General features: G+C 35.5%; 1 protein-coding gene across 3 annotated transcripts; it reads left to right on the forward strand.

Moving 5' to 3' along the window:
* The first annotated feature begins 1921 nt into the window (after positions 1–1921).
* tlcd4a (TLC domain containing 4a) lies at positions 1922–24138 on the forward strand. Of its 3 annotated transcripts, none has more exons than XM_051881595.1 (7): positions 1922–2226; positions 7787–7956; positions 9696–9785; positions 9941–9999; positions 11932–12026; positions 19309–19382; positions 22312–24138. In XM_051881595.1, the coding sequence occupies exons 2-7, from the start codon at positions 7802–7804 to the stop codon at positions 22625–22627; spliced, it is 789 nt and encodes a 262-aa protein (XP_051737555.1). In that variant the 5' UTR covers positions 1922–2226; positions 7787–7801; the 3' UTR covers positions 22628–24138. The 3 variants fall into 3 exon arrangements, with proteins under 3 accessions (XP_051737555.1, XP_051737557.1, XP_051737554.1); XM_051881594.1 differs by lacking the exon at positions 1922–2226 and adding an exon at positions 7242–7396; XM_051881597.1 differs by lacking the exons at positions 1922–2226; positions 11932–12026 and adding an exon at positions 7234–7396 and having other exon boundaries at positions 9941–9968.
* Positions 24139–25499: the final 1361 nt, after the last annotated feature.

The following is a 25499-nucleotide window of genomic DNA, read 5'->3' on the forward strand; positions in this document are numbered from 1 at the left end:
CCTGTATATGTTAGCTAAGTTAGCCCACTCTCTATTTCCTCAGGAAAAGGCTTGGAGAATGGAATCCTTTCCACATGTGACCTAATGAAGTGGAGGGTGGAGAGTGACACAGATGCAGGAAAATCATGTCACTGTGATGATGGATCTGGATCCTGGAACCATAAACTATAGTTTTTGTTAAATAGTCAACATGAAAATAAAATTTATTGTAATAATCTGCCTACAGAATTATGTTCTATTTGGAAAGTGGAAAGTATAAGAATGCTGTATCAAATCTGTGCTTGTATTGTAGTTCCTGCTCAAAATCACAATCACACCACTATGTAGACTGACTGCTCTCTGGTGGTGAGTAGAAGAAATTGCATTTTCATTATATGTGTGGGTGTCATGTATAGTACAACAATGTATTGTGGATTAAACTGCCTCTTGGCACCTTTACAGATGCCGAATAATCATATTTTCCTTCTCTTGTACTGCCAAGATGGTTTGGCGCCTGTCCTGAGATATAGAAACATGTGTGATGCAAATTTGGCAACATTCTGCCAAGTGTGATGAAAGAGCTGTTCTAATGCCCTAGTTAAACCACCACAGGTGGTTAAAATGTGAACATCCCACCTGTTCGGTCAATATAATGTGAACTTTGTGTGTACATACCAAACTTCAAGTTAAATCATAATCCAAGTTTGTTAAAAGTAGGCTACCTGGAAAATTGCCCTTAGTTTAGTGTCCTGCACAGGGTCAGAAATTATCAAGGGTATAAAGCCACCAAAAGTGACTAAATGGTATTTTTATATCATGGCTCTGCTCTAGAATTAAAACAATAGAGCGAATATTGTGCCTTTTTTGTTTAATTTCGAACACTGGGACTGCTTAATATAATTTTACTTTAGTCATGGGAACTCCTTTTCACTCTATATCCAGGCCTGTATTCATGAATGACAAAAAATAGAAAATATCCTAAAAATATCTTAATCATGAGAATGGTGATTAGAGGAGAGTACTGATGAATGGTGTGTCATTAAATATATTTCCAACTTAGCTATTTTTAGCTTTGTGTGACAAAAATTGCTGATTTTTTTGGTGAATATGGTATCAAAGTACAATGGTATTACCTTCACAGCACCATACGTCCTCAGAAGGAAAAATTGTTTATAAAGTGATAAATTATGTTTTAAACATCTAATTTAACTAGCTGAATTTAGCAACAATAGAAATCTATATGGAAGGTCGTCACAATTGTTGTGAACGAATCGTTGTTATCAAATAAATCTTTTAAATGAGCGACTCCTTCTCGACTCTTTTTCGTTTTCCTGCCTTGAAAGATTGACAATAGCAAGAGCCAATAGCATTCAAGTGCGGTCTGTAGGTGAGCATTTCATTGGTTGGATCTACTGAAAGAATACGCCCCCTTCAATGATGAGTCAGTTTGTTGTGAACTAGAATTCAGCTACACATTTCTCGTTCGTAACGAAAACGAATATTATATAATCGTTACATTATATATATATATATATATATATATATATATATATATATAATAATTTACTCAAATAAACTAGCACATCACATTCAAAAAGTGAAGAACAACGAAAAATTCTGAATATGTAAAAATGACAAATTTGAAATAACATCATAATGACTTATTTAGGCTGTTATTGTTGTTTTAGATCGACAAACTCGGCAGCGGACAAATGGAAAAAAATGACTTAGTCATTTGAGGGGGAAACGAATGTTACATTTCGTTAAAGACTTGTTTATTTGAACGAATCAGTTGAGGGAATTATACAGTCACTCACATCTCGCCACCTACTGGACGTAACACTGCCTCTGAACGAATCTTGTTGGTTTATGCATTCAAAAGATTCGACTCACCGATGAATCAAAAAGAGTGGCAGTGTATCCTTGTGTGAATATCTCTTTAAGAATGAAGCTGAAATTGGATCCTCTCACCACCATCACATACAGCCATCATCAGTTTCACATAATCATCCTCAACATGCTCTCCCCGACGCGCGCTTATAAAACCTACACGCATCGCAGATTCAGATTATTATAAGGACCTTCCGTTTGTATGTTTTGATATGAAATCATGCATTTCATATCGCCGTGGGGAGAGGACAATCATGCATGTGTCTGACTGACGGAAAAAACACGGATTTTTATTAGCCCATGTTTTCAGACACCATGCACAACTAACCAACAGACACCATTGATGATTGATAAGAGGTAAGCATATGGGTTAATACATGTATTGCATGATATCACGCAATATTTTATTGCATTATCGTTGTGTTTTCAGCCAGCATTGCGGTGTGATTTGGCCTAAAGAAAGCAGGCATGTCGGTAACAACACGAGTCGATTTCAGTCCATCGAAATGTTTTTAGAGACCTTTAATAGAGATGTGATCCAATATTTATTTGTGTTATCAAATAGTCAGTGCTGAATTGCAGTTGATGTATACTTGACACGCGTTCATTTTCATAAAATGCACATCTAAGCAAAAATATAGATATGTGTATTTGTTACACAAGCTATGCGGTTCAATGCAGCACAGTCGGAGTTAAATGACCGACTTTATTGACAAATGAAGGCTAAAATGACATTTAAATATTAGATTTTGTCCTTTAAATGTATTGTCGAGTCTGCACTTAAGATGTATGTCAGTATGAAGGGAAGCATTTTGTTCAGGTTTGCGACTCTAAAACCATTAACTTTATCTTTATCTATTGAAAATATTAAATGCAGCACAGATTTTCTCGAAGTGTTTGACATTTTTCATCAAACAATGTGTTTCTGACTTCTAAAAAACTTTCTACTGGGGTCTTTTATTCTGCTCTTCCTTATTTGGGTTTACTTTCAGTTTTGAGAGCGGTAAAAAGAGAGAGTGTGTATAAAAATGACAAACATAATTTTATAAATATGAGTTTTTTGAATCATGACTATGATTATCATTTTAAAAATGATCCATGAATATCACTTTAAACAGCTTGTACTTTAAAAGTGTCAAGTTATTTTTTTCTTTACCAGGAAAGGAGTGGTTTTGAAGTTATTTTATTGTCTCTTATAACTAAAATCTTTCATTTAAACCAATAAAAATGCAGATCCTGTTGTAAATAATAGTGAAAAATCACTTTCACTGTTCCATTATTAACCCTTAGCAGATTTTGATTCATATGTGTATTTTCCTCATGTCTATTTAGCTATCCATCCATCCTGCTGCTCTATGAGCCTTGCTTTGCTCAGCTAATCTTTCATTCATAAGGCGGCACTGCTTCTCTACTTAATATATGATGCATTTACTCAATGCACTAAAGCATGCCAACAATGCAGCTCTATCAATGCTGTGATCCATCACGCACATGATAAACCTGTACATCAGAATGAAAAGCATGTTAATCTACTCAATCTCTCTTTTCTCCCACTGGAAGTTTTTACAGTTGGGTTTTTTGTTGTTTTTGTCATGACTGAGATGCATTTACACACAGAAGAAAACGCACAATCACACGTGTGACCACATCTGTGAGAATGGCTGAACTTCCTGTTCTGTCACAGCCATTGCTATACATTGCTTCGTGACCTCTTTGGATTCCTGCATGCCCTTCACAACCAGCATGAAGCTTTAAATACACTAACCCCCACTCCTCCTCCTGAGTGGGTGAACATGTATGCATGGAACCTATTGCAACATAAAGAACATCTAAATTTAGTTACAGCATGTTTTTGACTCCTATCACCCCATGAGGAGATGTGCTGATGTCACAGTCTCAAGTTTAACCACTTATTAACCATTACCTATTTATTATATTTTATAAATAAACTAGCTATTTGTTTGACCACGTTCTGAAATGGCTTACTCTATCGACTCAATTGTTTATATCCTCTTAATTGCTTATTATGCAGTTAAAGGATAACTTTGCCAGTTTTCAGCTGGCTTTTGTATTGTTACATTTAGGGTTGGGTAAAAAAATATTGATTCTCATTTTTATGATCTGATATCGACTGACCAGTTGATGGAACTGTCACTCTCCCGGTCAAGCCAGTGCTGAATCGTCACGAAATTTGATCAGTTGCACGTGTTTTAGGCTAAGTCTTGCTAATTTAAGTTCTAAAGCGCAAAAAGACATGAAAGAGAACTCAATTCTGTACTCGCGCGCTGTGTTAAAATTCCATTCTTGGCGAGTATCCTCGTAAACATTAGGGGTGTGCACGAAAAGTCGAATATTTGTAATTAATATTCAAAAAATAAAAATACTGTTTGAATTTTACTAGATGTTGCTTTGCTGGCTGTAAATGCTGTGAATCCATGATAAAATCCCAAGCATGCTAGCCTAATTAGCGCAGTCTGCTTTTATTAGCGTTTTTCCCAATTCGCTCATCGCTCTTCTTGAGCTTAAATGCTTTTGTTCCTTATATGTTTTGTTTACACATATTGTTGAATGTCTTCTGCTAAAAGAAAACCTCAATATATATATAACGTAAGCTTGTTGTGTATTAGGGCTGGGACAATACATCGATTTATCGATTTGTCGATTTGCGATACAATGATTCTGGATTGATTCTGATATTTTCTCTCAAATCGATTCTGAGCTTAGTTTTAACAGCAGATGGCGCTCTAGGTTAGTTTTTAACCGCACACTCAAATGCTCACAAAGAAGAATGCTGGAGAGCGCTCTCAGCCCTGTTGTGTATTGCCTAATAGTAAGCTTCTTCAGAAATGGTGACAAATACTTGATTTAAAAATAACTTTTATTGTTAAAGGTCATTTTAAAAGTCAAATATTCATTTTTTTTTTTTTTGAGCCCAAATATTCGAATACAGTATTCTTGAAAAATGCCCATCCCTAGTAAACACATTCAGTTATGTCTTAAGTGAACGTAAACAGTTGAGAAATAAAACGTGTATCAGTATATTGGATCCGTGCATTCACTCTCAGTGACAGTAGCCTAAAAAAAACCTGCTGCCATCTGTGTCATTAAGGTTAATCAAACAACAAAAGACAGACTGAAAACTTTTGTAACTTTACATTTATTTTACATTTGATTACTTTATTCAATTTCTGTGCCTGAAAACATGAAAAGCACAGTTTATTTAATTTGTGTCATATTGTATTTATTTTGGTTATCTGTAGAAAAGATTCATATGCATGTCTGCACATGCCCCAGATTGCGATGTATTAGTAGTTTTTTTTTTTTTTTTTTTCTAAACGAATGCATTTTTTCTACAACTGGTGTACTGGTGTTTTTGTTGTTTCCTAATGAGGATTTGCACTAGATTTTACACATTGCACATTTTAGCACACAAGCCGGAAAGACTTTTTTGACTGTTGCCATGTCATTAGCTGTCATCATTACTTATCTCATGTGTGATATGATTTTTTTTTTTGTTTGTTTTTTTTCCCCTTTTTATTATTTAAAAAAACTAAAGTGTATTCTTTTGATGTGGATGTACCAATTGGGGTACAGGGTGTGCAATTCAGAGAAATGTTCATGTTATATATTTTGGTTGCCTTTAAGTGTCCCCACTAACCCAACATAGACACGTAGGCACAACCAATGGCATTAGTTTGGGGTGGAACTACCAATCAAAGGAAGATCTTTTGTAGAGAAACCTGCCGTTTGCTAGTGGGACACTTAAGTTTTTTTTTTTTAAGGTCGTTGGAATACCCTTATTTGGGGCAGTGGAATTGGGTACTGTTTGTTGTAGCAATGATGAGCAAGTTAAGGCATGTCAGGATAGGAATGATTGGATAACTTTTAATTAAACACCCCTGTGAACAAGATGAGTCATTATTATTATTGGAAAGGATGGACATTTTAGATGTGTATCTCTGCTAAAGATTTATATTGGCAACTTAGTACTCTACAGTGTAGATGACCTCAAAGCTAGTAAACATGGTCTAAAAGCCACAAAACTCCAATTTCATGGTTTTCAAATCTGTGTCAGTCTCTTTTCACTACACACTCAGTGCAAAGGGTTCATGTTTTGTATTTTTTCTATCGTCCTTTGAACACTTGTAGCCTTAGGTAAGAGTGCGATTCATGTTTTCCATTAGCCATTATGTGCCAGAGGTCACGAAAGTAGATCAGCTGGAAATGTTAAGAGCATTTAGATGGCCAGTGGAAGATGTCTTGTAAAACGATGCTTCTTCCATGTGTATTTTTGAATTTTCAGTTTTCAAGGACATACTTGTATTTCTTATGTACTGATATAGTGATATTAGTATATAACAGTTTATTTCAATATTTTTTTTTTTTTTTGGCAAAAATTTTGAATCAGTGTTGTGTAAATATACTGTGATTATAAATATATTTGATTGTCTGAGTAAATGTATTTAAAAACAATATAGATTGATTAATTGATTGATTGATTTAATTAGCAAGTTTCATTTTTCCAGGCAGTGATGTTAAACGAGCGCGGATGGAATCATTTTATAGACATAACTGGTTGCACTGTATGTGTTTGGTTCACTAAAAAGATCCGACTCAAACAACTCATTTGTTCAGGAATCATTTTAGGCAACTGGTCGCACTATGTTTTGATCCTCTAAAAATAACCGCTCATAAGGAATTCGTTTAGCAATAGGATGACACTGGTTGCTCTGTGTGGTTTTGATTCACTAAAAAGAACTGAATCAAAAGACACATTCGTTCAGGAATCATTTAGACATAAGTGGTTGCACTGTATGTTTTTGATTGACCCGCAAAGAAACGCCTCATAAGAGTCATTTGATAAGGAATCATATTACTCTGGTCAAACTGTGGTTCTGTTTCACTAAAAATATATAGCCTATATATATCTCTGTGTGTGTTTTATTTTATTTTTTTTAAAAATTTATATTGATGTTATTTTAATAACCATGTGGTTGTGCCGATTATTTAATATTTCAGTGAATTAAGTGCTTGTTTGCAAAAGTAAAAAAAAAAAAAAAAAAAAAAAAGCCTTGCTCAAGTGCTTAAAATGCTAAAAATGGCCTAGCCTCAAACTAGATTTAGTCCAGCTGACCATTTGAACATTAACCCTGTGGCTTTTTTCCCTAATGAACGACCATATATGGAAAGTAAAGCCACTTGTTACAGGAAGTGAGAAAAGCTCAGGTGAGCATGAATGCAATATCTGTCTTTTGCTCTTTGTGCCGATTTGCTCCTGCTAAACCCAGCTGGAATGCTGTGATTATTTTGGCCGAAGGTTTATCATTATGGATCACTGCTTCCTTGCTGTGTGCTTCAAAGGGGACAAACTTGTTTTTCTGGTGCACAATGAGCCAGACTGAAAGAGGAACTGTTGACACTGTTTTTTTTTAAACTTCAGACGAATTATTTCACCTTTAGGAGAAGGTTGACATTTAGATCCAAGCTCGGTATGATGTGTATACACAGTACTACCATCAAGGAATACGTACGTATTGTTATTTATTTACTACAACAGAAGCCAGCTGTTGACTTTCAGAGCAGTTGCGTAACCAGGATGTGTAACATATCTGAGATTTTGGACAGTCTTTTGGAATGGTCAACAAACTCTTACTTCACACCTGGCAGCATTAATATCAACCAATGATGATTTTAATAAAATGTTCAAGAGGATGTTTTAGTTTTATGAACTTTAGATAGAGACTTGGGCTTTATATCACCTCATTTGTTTCTCCACACTAACCCAGTAATGACAGAGGGCATGTCTGTTAAACATTTACTTTACTTAGTTTTCCGTTGTGTGATCTCAACGGGACATTGATGTTCATGTCTTTCTGTAAAGCAAATTCAGTCATCTCCTGTGCTCTTTTTCTTGCAGTGGGGTCGGGTGGCCATGGACCCCTTCAGCCAGCTGATCCTGCTCATCTCGGTGGTGAGTTTTTGCACCTTCCAGTGGCTCTTTCACAGCGTGAGCCCCTGGGCGTCGTCCAGAATCAGCCCTGGCTTCCTCAAACTCACCCACAAACAGAAGATCGAGTGGAACTCAAGGTAACGAAGCATGCTTGTTGTGATTTGTTTTAGATGTTCAGTGTTTCTTAAGTAGAAAATAGCTGTATGTGTTTGATTCACTAAAACGAATCCGCTTATAAGAATAATTTGTTTAGGAATCATACTAGCCTGGTTGCGCTGTGCAGTTCTGATTCATTTAAATGAACTGACTCAAAAGACTCAATATGCACTGAATGTTTTTGATTCACTAAAAAGAACCGCATCATAAGAGTCATTCGTTTAGGAATTGGACTACGCTGTTCACACTGTGTGGTTCTGAGTCACTAAAAAGAACTGACTCAAAAGATTCATTAGTTCAGGAATTATTTAGACACAACTTGTTTGATTCACTGAGAAGAACTGGCTCATAAGAGTCATTTTTTTAGGGATTTGGGAATCTTTTAAACATAACTGGTTTCACTGTATGTGTTTGGTTTACTATTAAGATCCAGCTCAAATTATTTATTTGTTTAGGAATCATTTAGACAACTGGTCGCACTATGTTTTTGATATACTAAAAAAAACTCTTAAGTCATTTGTTTAGGAATTGGATGAACCTGGTTGCTCTGTGTTTTTTTTTTTTTTTTTTTTTTTTTTTTTGATCCACTAAAAAGAACTGAATCAAAAGAAATTCATTAAGAAATAATTTAGACATAATTGGTTGCACTGTATGTTTTTGATTCGCTCATAAGAGTCATTTGATTAGGAATCAGATTACTCTGTTCACACTGTGTGGTTCTGATTCACTAAAAAGAACTGACTCAAAAGACTCATTTGTTCAGGAATCATTTAGATATCTTGTTGCACTGTTTGGTTTTGATTCACTAAAAAGAACCAACTATAAAAAAACTCATTGCATGCACTGTATGTTTTGATTCACTAAAAAGAACCAGTTCATAAGAGTCACCAAAAAAAAAAAAAAAAAAAAAAAAAACTCAAAATACTAATTTGTTCAGGAATCATTTAGACAATTAGTTGCACTATGTTTTTAAATTCACTAACAAGTACCAGCTCATTCTGTAATAGTCATTTGTTCAGGAATCAGATCACACTGGTTGCACCGTATTGTTTTGAATCACTAAAAAAGAATTAACTAAAAAGACTCATTGCATGCGCTCTATGTTTTTGATTCTCTAAAAAGAACTGGCTCATAAGAGTCATTCGTTTAGGAATTAAACTATGCTGGTCACACTATGTGGTTCTGAGTCATTAAAAAGAAGTGATTCACTCATTCTTTTAGGAATCATTTAGGGAACTGGTCGCACTGTATGTTTTTGATTCACTGACAAGAACTGAGTCATTTGTTTAGGAATCACACTACAGTACAATTATACATACAATTACAATAATGTCAAACTATAACAGCCGTTCTTAACAGACAGTATGTTGAATTTAGCCAGTGGATTCGCAGTGGCGCTTCAAACATTTCCCTGCTAAATGTCTTATCAGGAGATTACACTGTGGAGAGCAGGTTGTAAGCTGTCACTCAAAATGACTAATGTCTGTGTATGCAGAAGGAAACTGAGAAGCGATAATGTGCTCATTTCGAGCGGGCTGTCAAGAGAACAGCCAGCTGGATGAGATCTTTAGATGTAGGGCACACAGCGCCTGGTTGATTGACAGCAGTCAATCGCTCCATTTCGATTGGTTCAACTTGACATTGTTCTGTGGGAGAAGCAGACCACTGTAAACACAGCTGTCATGTGTGATTAAAACCTTTCCCTTGCCTGTCTCTGCAGGACTGTGTCCACGCTCCACGCTCTGTTGGTCGGCCTTTTCTGCCTCTACATCCTGTTCTTCGATGAGGCCGTCAATCAGGACCCCGTATGGTGAGCGCTCTGCCGTCAAGACTGACCCGTCACACTGCATGCAGGGAATGCTGGGAAAGCGCTGCTCTTTACAGACTAGCAGGCCGCTGTCAGTAACTGTTGTAACATGGTCTTGCAGTAATCTCAGTGCCTTGTTCTCATCTTTACCACAACAGGGGAGATCCTACTCTGGTGAAGATAAACGTGAGCATTACTACAGGCTACCTCATATCTGGTGAGAGCTTATGGCAGATTTCTGATTTTGGAGGTGTTTTTGTTTGAGAGCTGCATCATCATGCATAGAAATGCAGGACATTTTTGGTGACAATTAGGTGTTGGTTGTAATATTGAGAGTTATATGAAAATTCATGTGATTTTCTCTCGTTGCATCTTTGGGAATTTCTGACATTTAAAGAAATATCTAATAGAGATATTTAAATTGTTGGTCAGCCTAGTTTCACAAAGGAAATGTCTCTCTAGCAACATTTCACCATCTATGTGGCCATTTTATCTTGGTTTTAGATGATTTTGTAAATACTTCTATAATGTTGTCATGATGATATACAGTAATCAACATTTGAAGTGGATCAAAACCTTTCATCAAAGTTGTCCTAAAATCTTCTTCTTAGGACAACTTAGTTCTTAGGACAACTTTGATGAACTTTTGTGATCTACTTCAAATGTTGACTACTAATATATATATATATATATATATATATATATATATAATTATATATTTTTTTTTTTTCTTTTCAGTTTTTACTTTAATTTTTTGTTTTCTTTTAGCTTTGTTTGCACTCAATGATTGTTAGATTTAGTTTTGTTTTTATTTTTAAATTTTTTTGTTTCTCAAATTCTCAAGTTGGCCAATTTAATGCAATTAATGTGCTTAATATAGCTGAAATTTGACTAAATTATCAGTAACTGATGGAGAAAACCCTAACAAAAGTTTGTGGAAACACTTTACAATAAGGTTTCATTTAACATTAGTTAACTGCTTTTGTTAACATGAATTAAAAATGGAAAACAAAACAAAACAAAAAAAACCCAGAATTTTTAAATCTTAGTTAATATTATGTCATTTACAAATACATTATTGAAATTAAAAGTTGAATGAACAATTAACAATTGTATTTTTATTAACTAACATCAACTAAGATTTTAATAAATCTGCAAGAAATATGTTGTTCATTGTTCATGTTGCTAATGCATTAATGTTAACAAATTGGGCAAAACAAAAGACATTATTGTGAAGTGTTACCAATGTTTGTAATTTCAAATAATACCTTTTATTGTAATGTATTTTACTCTAGTCTCAGTTTTTATTTTTATATATATTTTCAGTTTATGAAAATGTTTATATTCTTATGATAGTAATGCTGGGTAAGAGGCATATAAATTGATATCTAAAAATTTCTATCAACCAAATAACATAAGCCTCATTTCCACCGAAATTACCCGGAACAATTGCGGTGCATTGCGGTCTAAAGTAACGTGAAGATTAGTGCGGTGACGTAGGACTGTGCGCGACTTTCCAGTTCCCGCTGGATTTCGTCCTCTGCATATAAGCTTAATACAGCCTGAACCTCAACGTCGGTCCATCGGTCGTATTTTCTAACTCCATTGTTGATTCAAATAGCAAACAACTCCTACTGCACGCACCACAACAGACTTTTAAAAATGGTGGTTGAAATAAAATGCTGCGTGGAGTCAACCTATCAGCATGTTCAGCACCCAAATCCCACCACTGAAAGTTCCTGAACTTTGAAAAAGTACTACCTCGTGAGCAGGGACTTTCTGAGGGGGAAAATTTTTACCTGGAACTTCATTTAGACCCTAGTTCCTTCGTTCAAAACACACCGAGTACCACCTCAAAGTCCCTAGTTCCTTCGGTGGAAACGCGGCTATAGCCTCACACCCATCAAAGTAATCCGATGTTGGCAGAGGCTTTATGGAATCATCTGAAACAAGGTTAAAATGACCACAGAGAAACATTTTGGTGCTGCAAAAGTCCCTAAATAAATGTGTCCTTGTGAGATGTGGCCATATTATTATTTGTAGCTAAGTCACTTTCGTGGCTGTGTTCATATTCATAAACTGTCAAATTCATATTGCTTAATGTAGTTCTGACTCTTCTCGCCTTTTTTTTTTTTTCTGTGTTTTTCAGATCTGCTGCTTATATTTTACTATTGGAGAGCAATAGGAGACAAGTTTTTTGTAATCCACCACCTGGCAGCATTGTATGCTTACTACTATGTACTGGTGAGTTCCCTGTTGTCCCATAACAGAACATGCAGGCAAGATGGGAAAGAGACAACCAAGAGTGAGCAGTGGTAGTGTCAGGTGTGCAGCTGGTGCTGAAAGCTCTGTGTTCCCTCGCCGACACTCCACGGCACGAGTGTTTACTTCTGACGTAGCGCTAAACTATAAACAGAGGAACATAATGAACAGAATTCTCACGGTGGTCAGAAGCTGGAAGTCATTTTCTTCAGAAGGATTTATCCCATTTGTGTCATTCCAATCACTATTCACGTGTCATCTTTTTTAAATGTACTGTAGCCGTGCGTGTTACACATTTTGAGCATTCAGAGCACTCCTCCAACATTGTTAAAGTGAATGTTAGCTGCTGGCATTCTGGAATACTTCTGATTGGTCATTTCTGCGGCACCGCAGGCAAATTGCAGCAAATATTTTTGTATAATGACCAGGCCACCAATATCTAGTTTCATGTCTGTCATTACGATCTGTGGTCTGTCTTTTTCCCACACAATTTAAACTCAAATCAATATTTATGTATTTATTTATTTATGCATTTATTTATCTATGCATGCAAGTAGTAGTGTAATAAGTAGGATAATGAACTGTCAGTATGGCAATATAAACCACAACAGAATCTTGTATCATTGTGATGGGTACATTATTTATATTACTTAAAAGTCCATGAATTATTGTACAAAGAACCGCATCCTGTCATTCTGGTTTAGTGAACTTCTTTGGATATTTATAACAAAATTTGCCCCCATATGGGGCCTGTGACCTTCTCTGAAGAAATAATGGCCTTGTTAACTAATGTATGCAAAGTTCTCATTTGTAAAAAAAGAAAAAAAAAGTTAATATTAGGGATGAGCAATCCAACTAGTTAATTTGAGTTTTTTTTAATTTATCATTTATTAGTTTGCACAGTACAACTGTTTTGGAAAAAGTTGCATTTTTTTAATTTTTAAAGCTCTGACGTTACATAGACCTATTTTGTGTTAGGCAAACACAGATGACGTTTTTGTGGGCGGGGCCTACATGGCGGAAGTAAATGACAGTTCTGCAGTAGCAATCTGTGGAAGCCACGGAATAAAATAATAAAAATTATATCTCACAATTTGGACTTTGTTTCTCACAAATCTGAGTTTATATCTCACAATTCTTAGAAGGAAAAACATTATTGTGAGATATACTCGTTATTCTGTCTTTTTTCCTCAGAATTGCACGTTTATATCCCGCATTTCTGGCTTTCTCCCCCTCAGAATTGTGATTTAAAAACTCACAATTGCGAGTTATAAAGTCCAAACTGGGAGATATAAACATGCAAATGCAAGAAAAAGAGTCAGAATTGTGAGATAAAAATGTTATAGGTTATGTTTAAAAGTTATCTATGTAAATTGTTATAGGTTTAAATATTATTTCATGCTGTAACTGTATGACTATGTATGTATGTCCCCTATGATCTGCATATTATGTAGACTTACTGTTATATCAAATTCATGCTTTAATAGTAGACTAATCACTGCAGGTTTCATCAGTCCAGTCTGACTTGCAACATAAACATCTGCGTTTAGCTTCAAAGGGCATCTTCAATGACGGTATTCTATAAAAATGAAGAGTATATTTTTTTTGTATTCCGATTCTACAGCGCCCCACACATGACATGCAGGAAATAAATAGTAGGCTAAATCGTGTGAATGATTTACTAATTTGTTCTCTCGATTTGCTAAATTATGTGACGATTAATAAATCGAGGGAACAAAATAGTAAATTTTGCGCAAAATTTAGCAAATCGAGGAAACAAAATAGTAAATCGTGCACATGATTTAGTAAACTGAGGGAACAAAATAGTAATAGTAAAACTATTTACCATTTCGTTCCCTCGATTTACTAAATCGTGCGCACTATTTACTAATTTGTCTGCACAATTTAGTAAATCAAGGGAACTAAATAGTAAATAGTGTGCACGATTTAGTAAATCGAGGGAACAAATTAGTAAATCGTGCGCACGATTTAGCAAATTGGGAACAAATATTAAATAGTGCGCATGATTTTGTAAATCGAGGGAATGAAATAGTAAATCTTGTGCACGATTTAGTAAATCGAGGGAACGAAATGGTAAATAGTGTGCACGATTTAGTAAATCGAGGGAACAAAATAGTAAAAAGTGCACACGATCTAGCTAATTGGGAACAAATTATTAAATAGTGTGCACGATTTAGTAAATCGAGGAAACAATAGTAAAGGGTGCGCACGATTTAGTAAATCGAGGGAACAAAATAGTAAATAGTGCGCACGATTTAGTAAATCAGGGAACGAATTAGTAAATAGTGTGCACGATTTAGCAAATTGGGAACAAATTAGTAAATAGTGCGCACGATTTATTAAATCGAGGGAATGAATTAGTAAATAGTGCGCGCGATTTAGCAAATCGAGGGAACGAATTAGTAAATCATGCGCACTATTTACTTTTTTCTAGTATGTCATGTACGGGGCTTCGTATGATTCTGACATCCAAATGGAACATCAAAAAAAAATTCTTATTCTGTGGATTTTGCCCATTTTCCTCCACTTGTTACCGCTATTTTTTTTTTTTCTGCCACCACTATGCGCCCGGAGCTGCAAGTGGCGTAACTGTGACGTCTGCTCCAAATTGGTCTATACAAACACATTCAGACTGATGTCTTTACATTTAAAAAAAAAAAAAAAGTTTGTGCATCTTAGGTTATGCATTCTGTCCCGTTCTGTTGTGCTCTGTCTAGTTTTGAGCACAATAACACATCTTCATGTAAACTGTTTCTAAGAAACTTGTATTTTTTGCTCATCCCTATTTAGTACATCCTTTGTTTATTGTTAAAAATGGTTTCCAAATGTTTGCATTTACCAGCCCAGATCTTTAACCACTAGACTACACCACCCACTGAGGCCACTACTGTTCACTCTTGGTTCAGTTGTACAGTTACCCTCTAGGTCACCAGGTTCTGTAGCTGATTATGGCGATGATGATGATGGTATTTTTTGCATGGAATGCTCATTGACGGTTATGCAGAAGTCCATTTTCTCCTCTTCAACTCCTGCTCTACCTCACTGACCCCCCCTCAGCAACTCTAACGGTCAGTTGTGGCCCGGGTCTTGGCCCAGACTGCACCGGATTGTGTGCATGTGTTGATGCTCGCTGCTCCTGTGGTGCCGCTGGAGGGTTTCCTGTGTGCATGCTCTGATACCTTCCCCTGCTTTGAGCCGATCTTCCTCTCTCTTCTGAAAACTAACATCCACGTCTCAACTGCAGGATGAGTAACAGTGAGAAAGCGCTTGTTTGTTGGGCTGTGTCGAGATGCTCTATGATCCACACTCACGCTATGAGAAGGTTTTGCAGAATAACAGGTTGATCTGGTCCTCAACTGAATTCTAAATAATTAAGCATTTAGTTTACATGTTGCACAAGTTGTAACTTGTGACTTGCTAGAAATTTTAAAGAAATCTGATAAGAAAGAAAAAAAAAATCTAAAACCGCATCAGTTGATGCTCAGTTGTTTGGCATGGGTGATTTTATGTATTTTGTGTGCAACGGGTGCCTTTTTCGTTTTAAAAACGTCAGAGTTTGTAGTATTTTTAACAGTATATGAGGAAAAACATGTCTTGAAATGTTAATAAACTGCCTTGTGCCATTTCAAGCTAAATTAATATATAGTAATGTACAGTCAAACCAAAAATTTTTCAGACACCTTGAACATTTCATTCATTATTCAGTTTATTCACTATAGTTTAAAATGGTAATAAAACATGACAAGATCTCAGAGTTAAACTGTGTCAGAAAAAAAATTATCTTAATTTTGTCGGACAACACTTAAGCAAAACATGGTCAGGTCAAAGTGTCTGAATATTTTTTGGTTCCATATTTTTATCAATTTTACTGGTAGTCCACTGTGTGAAGAATTTTTGGGTATAATGTGTCAAAGTTTACTTTATTTTGCATCCTCACTTACATAAATGAACTATAGTGTCCTGCACCCACTAGTAAAAATATATCAAAAATGTAAGAATCATTTTTTGTTTGACTGTATGCAATTTCAGCAAGGTAACAGGGTTGACGCGATGTGACAGAATGTTCCCTTTATAATTAATGAAGATTTCCAACTTCACTATGATATATATATATATATATATATATATATATATATATATAATTTGTACAAATATAGTTTCATTAAACAGTTTACTATATATATAATATAGTGTGTGTGTATAATATAAATATATATATATATATATATATATATATATGTATGTATGTGTGTATATATATGTGTATATATATATATATATATATATATATATATATATATATATATGTATATGTGTTTAGTACATTTACATTTTTTTTTTTTTTATAATACATTGCCATAAGCTATTAAATTAAAGCTTGAAGTTGGCATAAACTTTTATTTGTTCAAGTCGTTAATATATAAACTTCATAACTAACATGTTTTTCTTGTTCATGCTTGCACATTTTGTGTACTAATGCATGAATAGTTAAAAAAATATATATACTGTAACATATTGTTACTTATGACCCGCTATAATTCCACTATCTGCCTTGATATATTACAAAACAGGGACCCAAAAGGCACCCGTTATGTAAAATGACCATGACAAATGATTTCTTGTGGCTTAATTTGTTCTTAGTGTGTACATTTCTAAAAATCAGCGGCACAAAAAAAAAAAAAAAAATTCCTAAATATGCATCTGGGGCAGCGACTGATGATATTCATGGCTTTATTGTTGCTTATATACCTTACAGTTACCTTGATTTCATGCAGCTTTGAGGATCGCCTCAAAACCTGAACGTGCATTTTGTTGTCAGGATGTAGACCATACTGTCACTGGTCACTTTTATGACTGCCTTTTCAAGCCTTTTTCTAAATTATTATTACAAGATAATAGATGTAATTTAACATGGAGCTGGAAGTCTCTGTTGGGTCTCACTGAGTAATTAAAGTCTGTCGTTCGAAATGTCATTCGTTGTTATTGTTTCCTGTGTTTAGAAATGCTATTAGTGAACTTTTTAGTGTCTTTTTGTTATTACATACTTCCCAGACTAAATTACATAACATTCGCCTTATTTTTAGAACGTTAAAGCATAATAAACCCCATCAATCTTTTCAGCGTTTAATAATTGTGCTTCAAATTAAGAACAAAGCGTTTCGCTATATTTAGTGCTGGCATGTAACCTTAACAGTCTATCTCTACTTTTTTTTTTTTTTTTTTTTTTTTTTTTTTTTAAAAAGTAGAGTACAATTGAATTAATTTGTCAGTGTGTCGTGCGATTTGTTCTCATAGTGCATGTCCAACGAGTCTTAAGTGTTGTTGCTGCTTCTGTGTCGTTCGTTCTTTTTGCATTTTTTCTGCACCTTTTTTTCCAAGAATCTGTCTGTCAGTCTGTCTCTGTCCCACCTAACATGACTTCTTGAATAACGCAGCCTCACTTCCACTGACCAGCAAAACCCTTCATGCAAAAACTACCAGTGTCACTGTTAGTCGGATTAGGAGTTGAGGGCTAGGCTTGGCTGATCTAGATGGACTCTCTCCTGTCTTGTCTGCTGTTCTACTGTTATGGAACTCTGAGCAGTTACTGAAGCCCAGTTACAGTATGGACTTACCAGTACCTAGGGGTACCAGCATGCATCTGCTAGCCAACCTGATTATTATTTATTTATTTTATCCTTGATATTATATGGTCCATTTTGCAGTAAGTATGCTAATGTGTGTTTTAATTGCAGCGCTCAAGGTGAGTGTGACACCGAGATGCAAAAATGTTCATCCTCTTGCTGTAGGAATGATAATGTTTTGAGAGGAACATTTCATTGGCACAGACTCAAGGAAAAGCTATAAAAGGCTTTAATGAACAAAACATGCATGGCTGACCATTGCTGCACTGATACAGTGGGATCTAAAAGTCTGAGACCAATTGAAAATCTCTGATTTTCATCCAAAAATGAAAATTCTGTCATCGTTTACTCACTCTCATGTTGTTCCATACCTGTATTAATATCTTTCTTGTGCCGAGCACAAAAGAAGTTTCTGGTCCCAATTGACTTCAATAGTATTTTTTTTTTTTTTTTTTTTTTTTTTCATGCTATGGAAGTCAATGGGGACCAAAAATAGTTTGGTTACCAACATTTTTCAAAATATCTTCTTTTGTGTTCAGCAGAAGATAGAAATTCATACAGGTTTAGAACAACTTTAGGGTGAGTAAATGACAGAATTTTCATTTTTTGGTGAACTATCCCTTTAATGGTACATTTACTCGTTTTTAGAATGATCTCAGTTCATACGGCTCTTCGAAAACGACTAAAAACGCTGGAAAACGACTAAATCTGCTGCCAGGCCAGTAGTTGGCGATGTCACTTTGTAAAGAAACACTACACACCTATAGATTGAACACGTAATACGCGTGTGCGTGACCACATTATGTACAATTTTATATTAAATTGAATTCATTTTTCTGTATTTTAATATATATTATGTAGTAATTCATTTCAATAATATAAATATAAGTGAAGAAATCAAAATAGAAAGGTGGTCTCAGACATTTGGACTCAGACTGTATGTGCCTGACTATGTGGCTTATTTGAAATGCTGACTGTTATTATTGACAACACAGTTTTCATAATTAACTTTTCATTTGTTAGACCTTGTTTCTGTTAACATTTTACAGTAATTATGGTACTACAGTGACTTCAAAAGGGCAAAGATCAGTGATATCAACAAAAAAATTTGTTTGGCTCAGTTTGAGTGCACTATTAAAGCCAGAATATTTATTTATTTATGGAAAATAGGTATTTGTTCATGATGTATGACTTTTAACAAATCATAAATGCAACACATTAACATAATCACTCTAATTATCATAAATTCTGCTACTCCCCATACATACAAGTGTCCAATATTACATTTTTTTTTTTTTACTCACAATGCAAGTAATTTATCACCACAACATATTCACTAAAAATAACAAGCTTAATATAGACAGTAAATACTAAAGGGCATTATTTGATCTAAAAAAAAAAAAATACATCCTGTATTAATAGAAAAACTATCCATTCAACCTCTTTTCTGTTTTCTTTTATTTTTTATGTCTGTCAGACTGAAGTATCATAACTCAGCACCCAAGCAATTACTGCGTTTACCTGACAGCGGGAGATATTGGCACTATTAGAGCTGATTCATGAGGCTGTGCCTTTCTCTGTTGTGTCATTGTTGTTTGTTCTTCACCTTGTGTTCCCAGGGTCAAGGAATGTTGCCTTATTTTGCTAACTTCCGTCTGCTTGCAGAGTTTTCCACACCGTGTGTAAACCAACGGTAGGTATTTGGCTGATCAAAGTTCAAGATGTGAAATTAATGATGAAAAGACGTGGATGTAGTTATTTTTGCGGCAGACCTAATTGCATATGCATTTGTAGGAGTTTCCCTGTCAGACCACTAAATTTATGGGCCGAGAGTATTTAAATGAATCATGCAAGATGATTTATTAAGATTTGCGTTAGTCAATCTAGTGTTAATTGGGACATTATTTACCACCCAAAAAAGCATGTCTTAACCGATTTTGCACCTGACATGACATCGTCAGTAGATCCCTCACAGAACGTTCTGTTCCCATCTACACTTTTATTAGATTGCGGCTGCACAGTAATTTGCCGATTAGTAAATCTGACCCCAAATGCTCTATTTCCCTCAAAAAATATTGCTTTACAGATATTAAATGTAGGGATGTCCCGAGCCGATCTCAAGGATTGGTTATAATTGTTATATTGGAATTACTTCTTAGTAATGGAAGCCCCCCCCCCCCCCTCTTTTTTTTTTCTTTACATTTGAGCCCCTGTCCCTGAGAAACACTTTGCACGACCCTGTATACATTGGATTGATTTTATTAACTTTTTTGTGACAATTTTGCGACTTAATTTTGTTAGAGGTTGCACTGGTGCCACCACCAACTGATAAGAGCTGACATTTCTGCTGCATATGAGAAACATCAAACGGCAAACGAAACGAAAGCGGGACAAAATCATGCTACTCGGACCAATATCTAGTGAGAAACTTTCAATATCAGATTAAACGGCGCTGGCGTTAAAACCAGGATAAACATTGTGCCATGAATAAACAAGTTATAGAAGGCTTTTCAGTCCACAAATCGCCAACATTGGCCATGGATTTAACGTAGTAATGCTAACTGTAACCATGGTATTGTGTAGGGCTGGGTAAACGATATCGATTTCTCGATTTTAATCGATTCTCATTTTTATGAACCGACATTGATTCTTAAATCCCAAGAATCGATTAGTCTGTTTTTCAGTTGTTGAATGAACAGAACATGTAGCGCGCCTACCATCCAATAAATCGCAGTAATCTTTGTGCTTTGTTACTTTTGATATGAAGCAAAGTCTCAGATTTCAAATGACGTCCATCTTATTATGAGATTCAAAAAATAAATACCGTTTTGGCGGTGTTTAATGTGACGTGACAGATCGCTGTAGCGCCTCAGTTAAAGAGAAGAGGCAGCACGGAGCGCATGTGAACTTCCTCTCCTCCGCTTTAATATCAGTTAAAGCGCGAAATGAACACGACTAAACATCTGAAGGTGTTAAAATATACAGAACAACTTACCGAAATCCGTATCATGTGTCGTGAAATAGCTCAATCAATGTTTCAACCTCGGAAAGACGTCAATAAAAACAATGTCACGTAACGTCACATTTACCTCAGAAAAACATATTCAGTGGGCATAAACTCATTAGTCAGCTAGAAAAGTGAACTCTAGAAAGCAGCATTGTGATAAATATAGCTATGCACCGTCACATACTCATTATAATGTTCTTCAATATTTAATGCATGTTTGAATAAATCAGTTATGACAGCCACGATTTAAATAAAAAAATAAATAAAAAAACGAATTGGAGTAGAAATATGATTAGGCTATGTAATTCTAAACTTTATTTATTATAAAAAAAAAACATAATTGAGTGTAATTTAAGTGCTTGTATATAAATAAGTTAATTTTAACCTTCAGTATTGTAGTAATGTAGTACCCACTGACTCCCATGTGTAGTTTACAGCAGTAGTTGAGAGATTTTTTTCCTCTAGAAAATTTGCCATGTACTGTAACTGATATACTACATCCAAAATAATCGATATCGAATCGAATCACAAGCATGTGAATAGAAATCGAATCGTGAAAATTGTGTCAATACCCAGCCCTAGTATTGTGTAACAAATAGTTGAATGTTTTTACATTATTCATTTCAGGGTTTGTACAACCTTATGAGAGTGAAATTCAAGCACTTTTTAGGAACTTTCAAGTGTTTGACACTTTTTCCAGCACTTCAAAGCTCTAAATATTATCTAGCTTAATTTTTTTTAATTATTTTTTTTATGTGATGACCAAAAACATTTGTTCATCTATCAAAGATGGTCCCCAAAAGTTTCAAGAAGTAGGAAAACTAACATTTGGCAACAAACACTAAAAAACATGAAATTGCCACTATAACCAGTAAATGGCGGCAGAGGAGCACTCATTGGCCTATTAGCCATTTCCACTCCCTAATACTTTTTTCACACATTTTGCTTTTAAATTTATATTTCGATATTAAGAAATCCCTATTATAAAATATCAAATCAACAAGAAGTCAATTTTTGTCAAAGTTTGACATTTTTTGTACTGAAGTATGTAGGAAGAAAGTAGGAAAAGTCACAAAGTCTCATGAAAAACAGGAAAAAAAACAAGCAAGCAAAGAGTGCTCCTTTTATAATCACTGAAGCTATCAGTTCTGTATAATGCTATAGAAGAAATGCTATAGATTGAACAATGCTATAGAAGAACATTTTACAATATTTACCTGTTTCCCTATAAAAAATGAGGTTGTTGTTAATTTTATCTCAACTCAAGCTCAGTGCTTTACTGTCAAATGTGAATTTCCAAGAAATAAACATGTAATATCACACAATCTCCCCTCTCCAATCTCCCCACAATCACTTCTCCTTATTGCTACCAAATCAGGTGCTGGCTCTATCCTCTATAGAACTTAGTGGCACCGAAGCCACTGCTCTCAAATGTTAGTCTGGAGTCCTGTACTTGAAGTTTGCACCAAGCACTAGAAAAATACAAGTATCAGATTGATTAGATCGGGACATCCCTAATTAAATGTTTCAAATGCCATTTCATGCTGTCTTTAATAAGAAATTGTGTTAGCATATTAGTTTACAGCATGTCACTTTGCTCACCTGTGTTTTCCAGCTGGTTCTTTGAAGTGTTAGGTTACCCCAAAGTCTCCAAGCCCAACATGGCTAACGGGGTACTGATGGCGGCTGTGTTTTTCCTGGTGCGGATCGCTGTCATGCCAGTATACTACACCCGAATGTGCTCCGTGTACGGCACGGAGGCCTTCTACAGGGTCTCCTTCGGCGGCCGCAGCGCTTGGATCTTCTCCAGCATCTGTCTGGACATCATGAACGTCATGTGGATGCATAAAATCGCCCGCGGCTGCTACAAAGTCTTGCGTTCCAGCCGGAGGTCCAAACCTGAGAGCCAGGAGAATGGAAAAACCGATTGAGCGAAAGGAACTGGCTTGAAGGACGTTCGAATTTGCTCACAAGCAGGGTTGTTGTCATATTGAAGATCTTCAAGGGAGTGGACACTATTGCGTGATAGTGACCCGGTAGAGAATGAAAACCACCCCCAGAGCAATATTTCACAGAGTTAAGACCTGAAACTCTGACAAAATGAGATCTAGTACACCAGAAAAGACTGGCCGCCCACTTTTATTTTGTGTTTGTTTTAAAAACTGTACAAGACCACCGGCTGAACTGTATTTTACTGTTTGTTTCTACAGTAAACACCTGAGGGTGGTTTTGATTTTAAACCGTGGGCAGGTAAACCACATTATTTATTCATCAAAGTTCAGTTCGTCGCTCTCAATCACTGTACTGTGCAAAGGGGCCAAGCGGTCAGTGAGTCACCTGATGTTCACGTTTACTTCAAAGCCGCGAATACTGACTGTGAAAGATTCATCCACACAACTGCACTGCACTAAACGAGGAAAATCAGCGATCAGGATCAGACGAATCTCTTGGAAAATCCACCGTCATGCTGTACTTGCGATGTATTAGATATTTTATCTGATGGACCGTTGAGATCCGACTTCTGTCGACGTGGTCAAATGTGGGTTAAATAGCCAAAAAATATTTTATATGTATAGAAGATACGAGCAGTAAACTCTTCTCATTGCAATTACATTAATACGAAACTGTTTTAAGAATGAAATCGGTTTACACTCGCTCCAGATTCCGTTCGGATTCCGTTGTGTTTCCACGAAACAGACGTCACGATTTGTTCGCACTGTACAGTTAATTGCATGCGGCAATGTTGTTCTCTGAATGTTTGCATTGTACATAGAAATTTTATTGAACATACGATAATTATTTTAATTACGTTCGTGTACAGTGTATCCAATCAATACCGAACTTAAATGATCGATTTATGATTTGGAAATGGTTTTAAAAGGAAATTCAATTTGTGTAGCTCGTGAATGTTCGAGGAGTTCTCGACGCCGGTGTCGAATAGTTTTCCTGCATCGTATCTAATTTATTGAACCAGTTTTACACTGGGAAAGGCATGATAATGTTTGTACGACATATTTATTATTTTTTAACGGAAAGATATAAAAGTCGTCAATGTATCTGAGTAGATATACAGCATATGAGAGATTTCACAATACAGAGATACTTTTATGAATTCATTGTCACTATGTAAGACAAATGTAGTGTAGAATATTCATGCTGTACACACATGCATTCAGTGGCGGCACAGATGTGAGTGCATGAGTAGTTTTACTGATTTATGAAAGACAGCTTCATCGATTTGCGTGGAAACAATTTTAAATAGGCTCTGTTTTTATTGAACTTAGTACTTGAATTTTGAAATGCGTTATTCTGAGAGACAGACCTATGAAGAATTGTCTTTTATTGGCACAAATTATACAGGAATCCATTGTGATTTTTGCCTTTGCATTCAATCACTTAAAATGCCTTTTTGTTTTGTTCAATAAACATCTTTTATTTACTACTTCTAGTGTCATTTTGTATCACGTGGGTCATTGTATGGTCATGTAAAGGATGAATGATTATCGCTTTGATTGTTTTATGTTTTTAGTTCTTGCTAATGTTACAACCAAAGGTCAGAAGTAAGAATGGCTGTTTGGAGTCTGTTCTTAATCTTAAATAAGTGGTGACACACCAATAGTCTCAGTATAATTTTTTTAGAAAACCCCAGTTTGGCCTACAGACATGCATTATAACACACTGTTCAAGTATAATATGAAACAAGGGAAGACATGAAACCTCATGTTGCAGGTCATTTCCAAAGCAGCATTGATCTATGAATCTGTGGGCAGTTATAGATTTTTTTGTTTGTTTTGCCAAGACAATATTGAATTGTACTTTTCCACTTCTGATGATTTTTGGGAAATCCTTTCAACGCTTAAAGGTCCGAATAAACCTTTAGTGTTCAGCATTAATGTTTGGTTTATGAAATGTGGAGATGCACAATGTCATGGCTGTATGTGTTTTTATTATTGATGCGTTCCATACAATAATGTCACAGGAAGTTGTTGCCATGTAAATGTTTACATATGTTCTTACAGTGGCCACAGGGATCATGTTCCCGCATACTGAAGGAAAATGCATGTTTCTGAGGAATGACACAGCAGTTATTTTTGAACATGTTTATTCTTTCACCTTAATTTGTCACTTACGTTATGCCATTTGCCTCAATAAAGCAATATGCTCATTTTGATCCATAATCATTTGGTGGTATGTCCCTTCTTCAGATGTGGTGGTTTGTATGTCTTACCTATTTAACATTTCATTAAGTGAGACACTACAGGCAAAACACATATGTATCTGTCAATTTTGAGATTTTGGGCTTTTTGGCTTTAAGTGTTGTTTCAGATATCCAAAATACACTATCTATTTGCATCTGTAGATTTCAATTACAGTACATATCTTTAAAGGGTTAGTTCACCCAAAAAAGAAAATAATGTCATTTATTACTCACCCTCATGCCGTTCTACACCCGTAAGACCTTCGTTCATCTTCGGAACACAAATTAAGATATTTTTGTGGAAATCCGATGGCTCAGTGAGGCCTGCATTGCCAGCAATGACATTTCCTCTCTCAAGATCCATTAATGTACTAAAAACATATTTAAATCAGTTAATGTGAGAACAGTGGTCCAATATTAATATTATAAAGCGACGAGAACATTTTTGGTGCGCCAAAAAAACAAAATAACTACTTATATAGTGATGGCCGATTTCAAAACACTGCTTCATGAAGCTTCGGAGCGTTGTGAATCTTTAGTGTTGAATCAGCGGTTCGGAGCGACAAAGTCATGTGATTTCAGCAGTTTGGAGGTTTGACACGCGA

The sequence above is a fragment of the Ctenopharyngodon idella genome, chromosome 23 (assembly GCF_019924925.1).
Source record: "Ctenopharyngodon idella isolate HZGC_01 chromosome 23, HZGC01, whole genome shotgun sequence".
NCBI lineage: Eukaryota > Metazoa > Chordata > Actinopteri > Cypriniformes > Xenocyprididae > Ctenopharyngodon > Ctenopharyngodon idella.

What these genes read in the sequence shown, in the direction of transcription:
- tlcd4a (XM_051881594.1), top strand. Translation starts at nt 7,361, where the DNA reads ATGATGTGTATACACAGTACTACCATCAAGGAATAC. An exon ending in AAGATCGAGTGGAACTCAAG is followed by an intron (nt 7,957 to 9,695) that starts GTAACGAAGCAT and finishes CTGTCTCTGCAG; the next exon opens with GACTGTGTCCACGCTCCACG. An exon ending in ATGCTTACTACTATGTACTG is followed by an intron (nt 12,027 to 19,308) that starts GTGAGTTCCCTG and finishes TTGTGTTCCCAG; the next exon opens with GGTCAAGGAATGTTGCCTTA.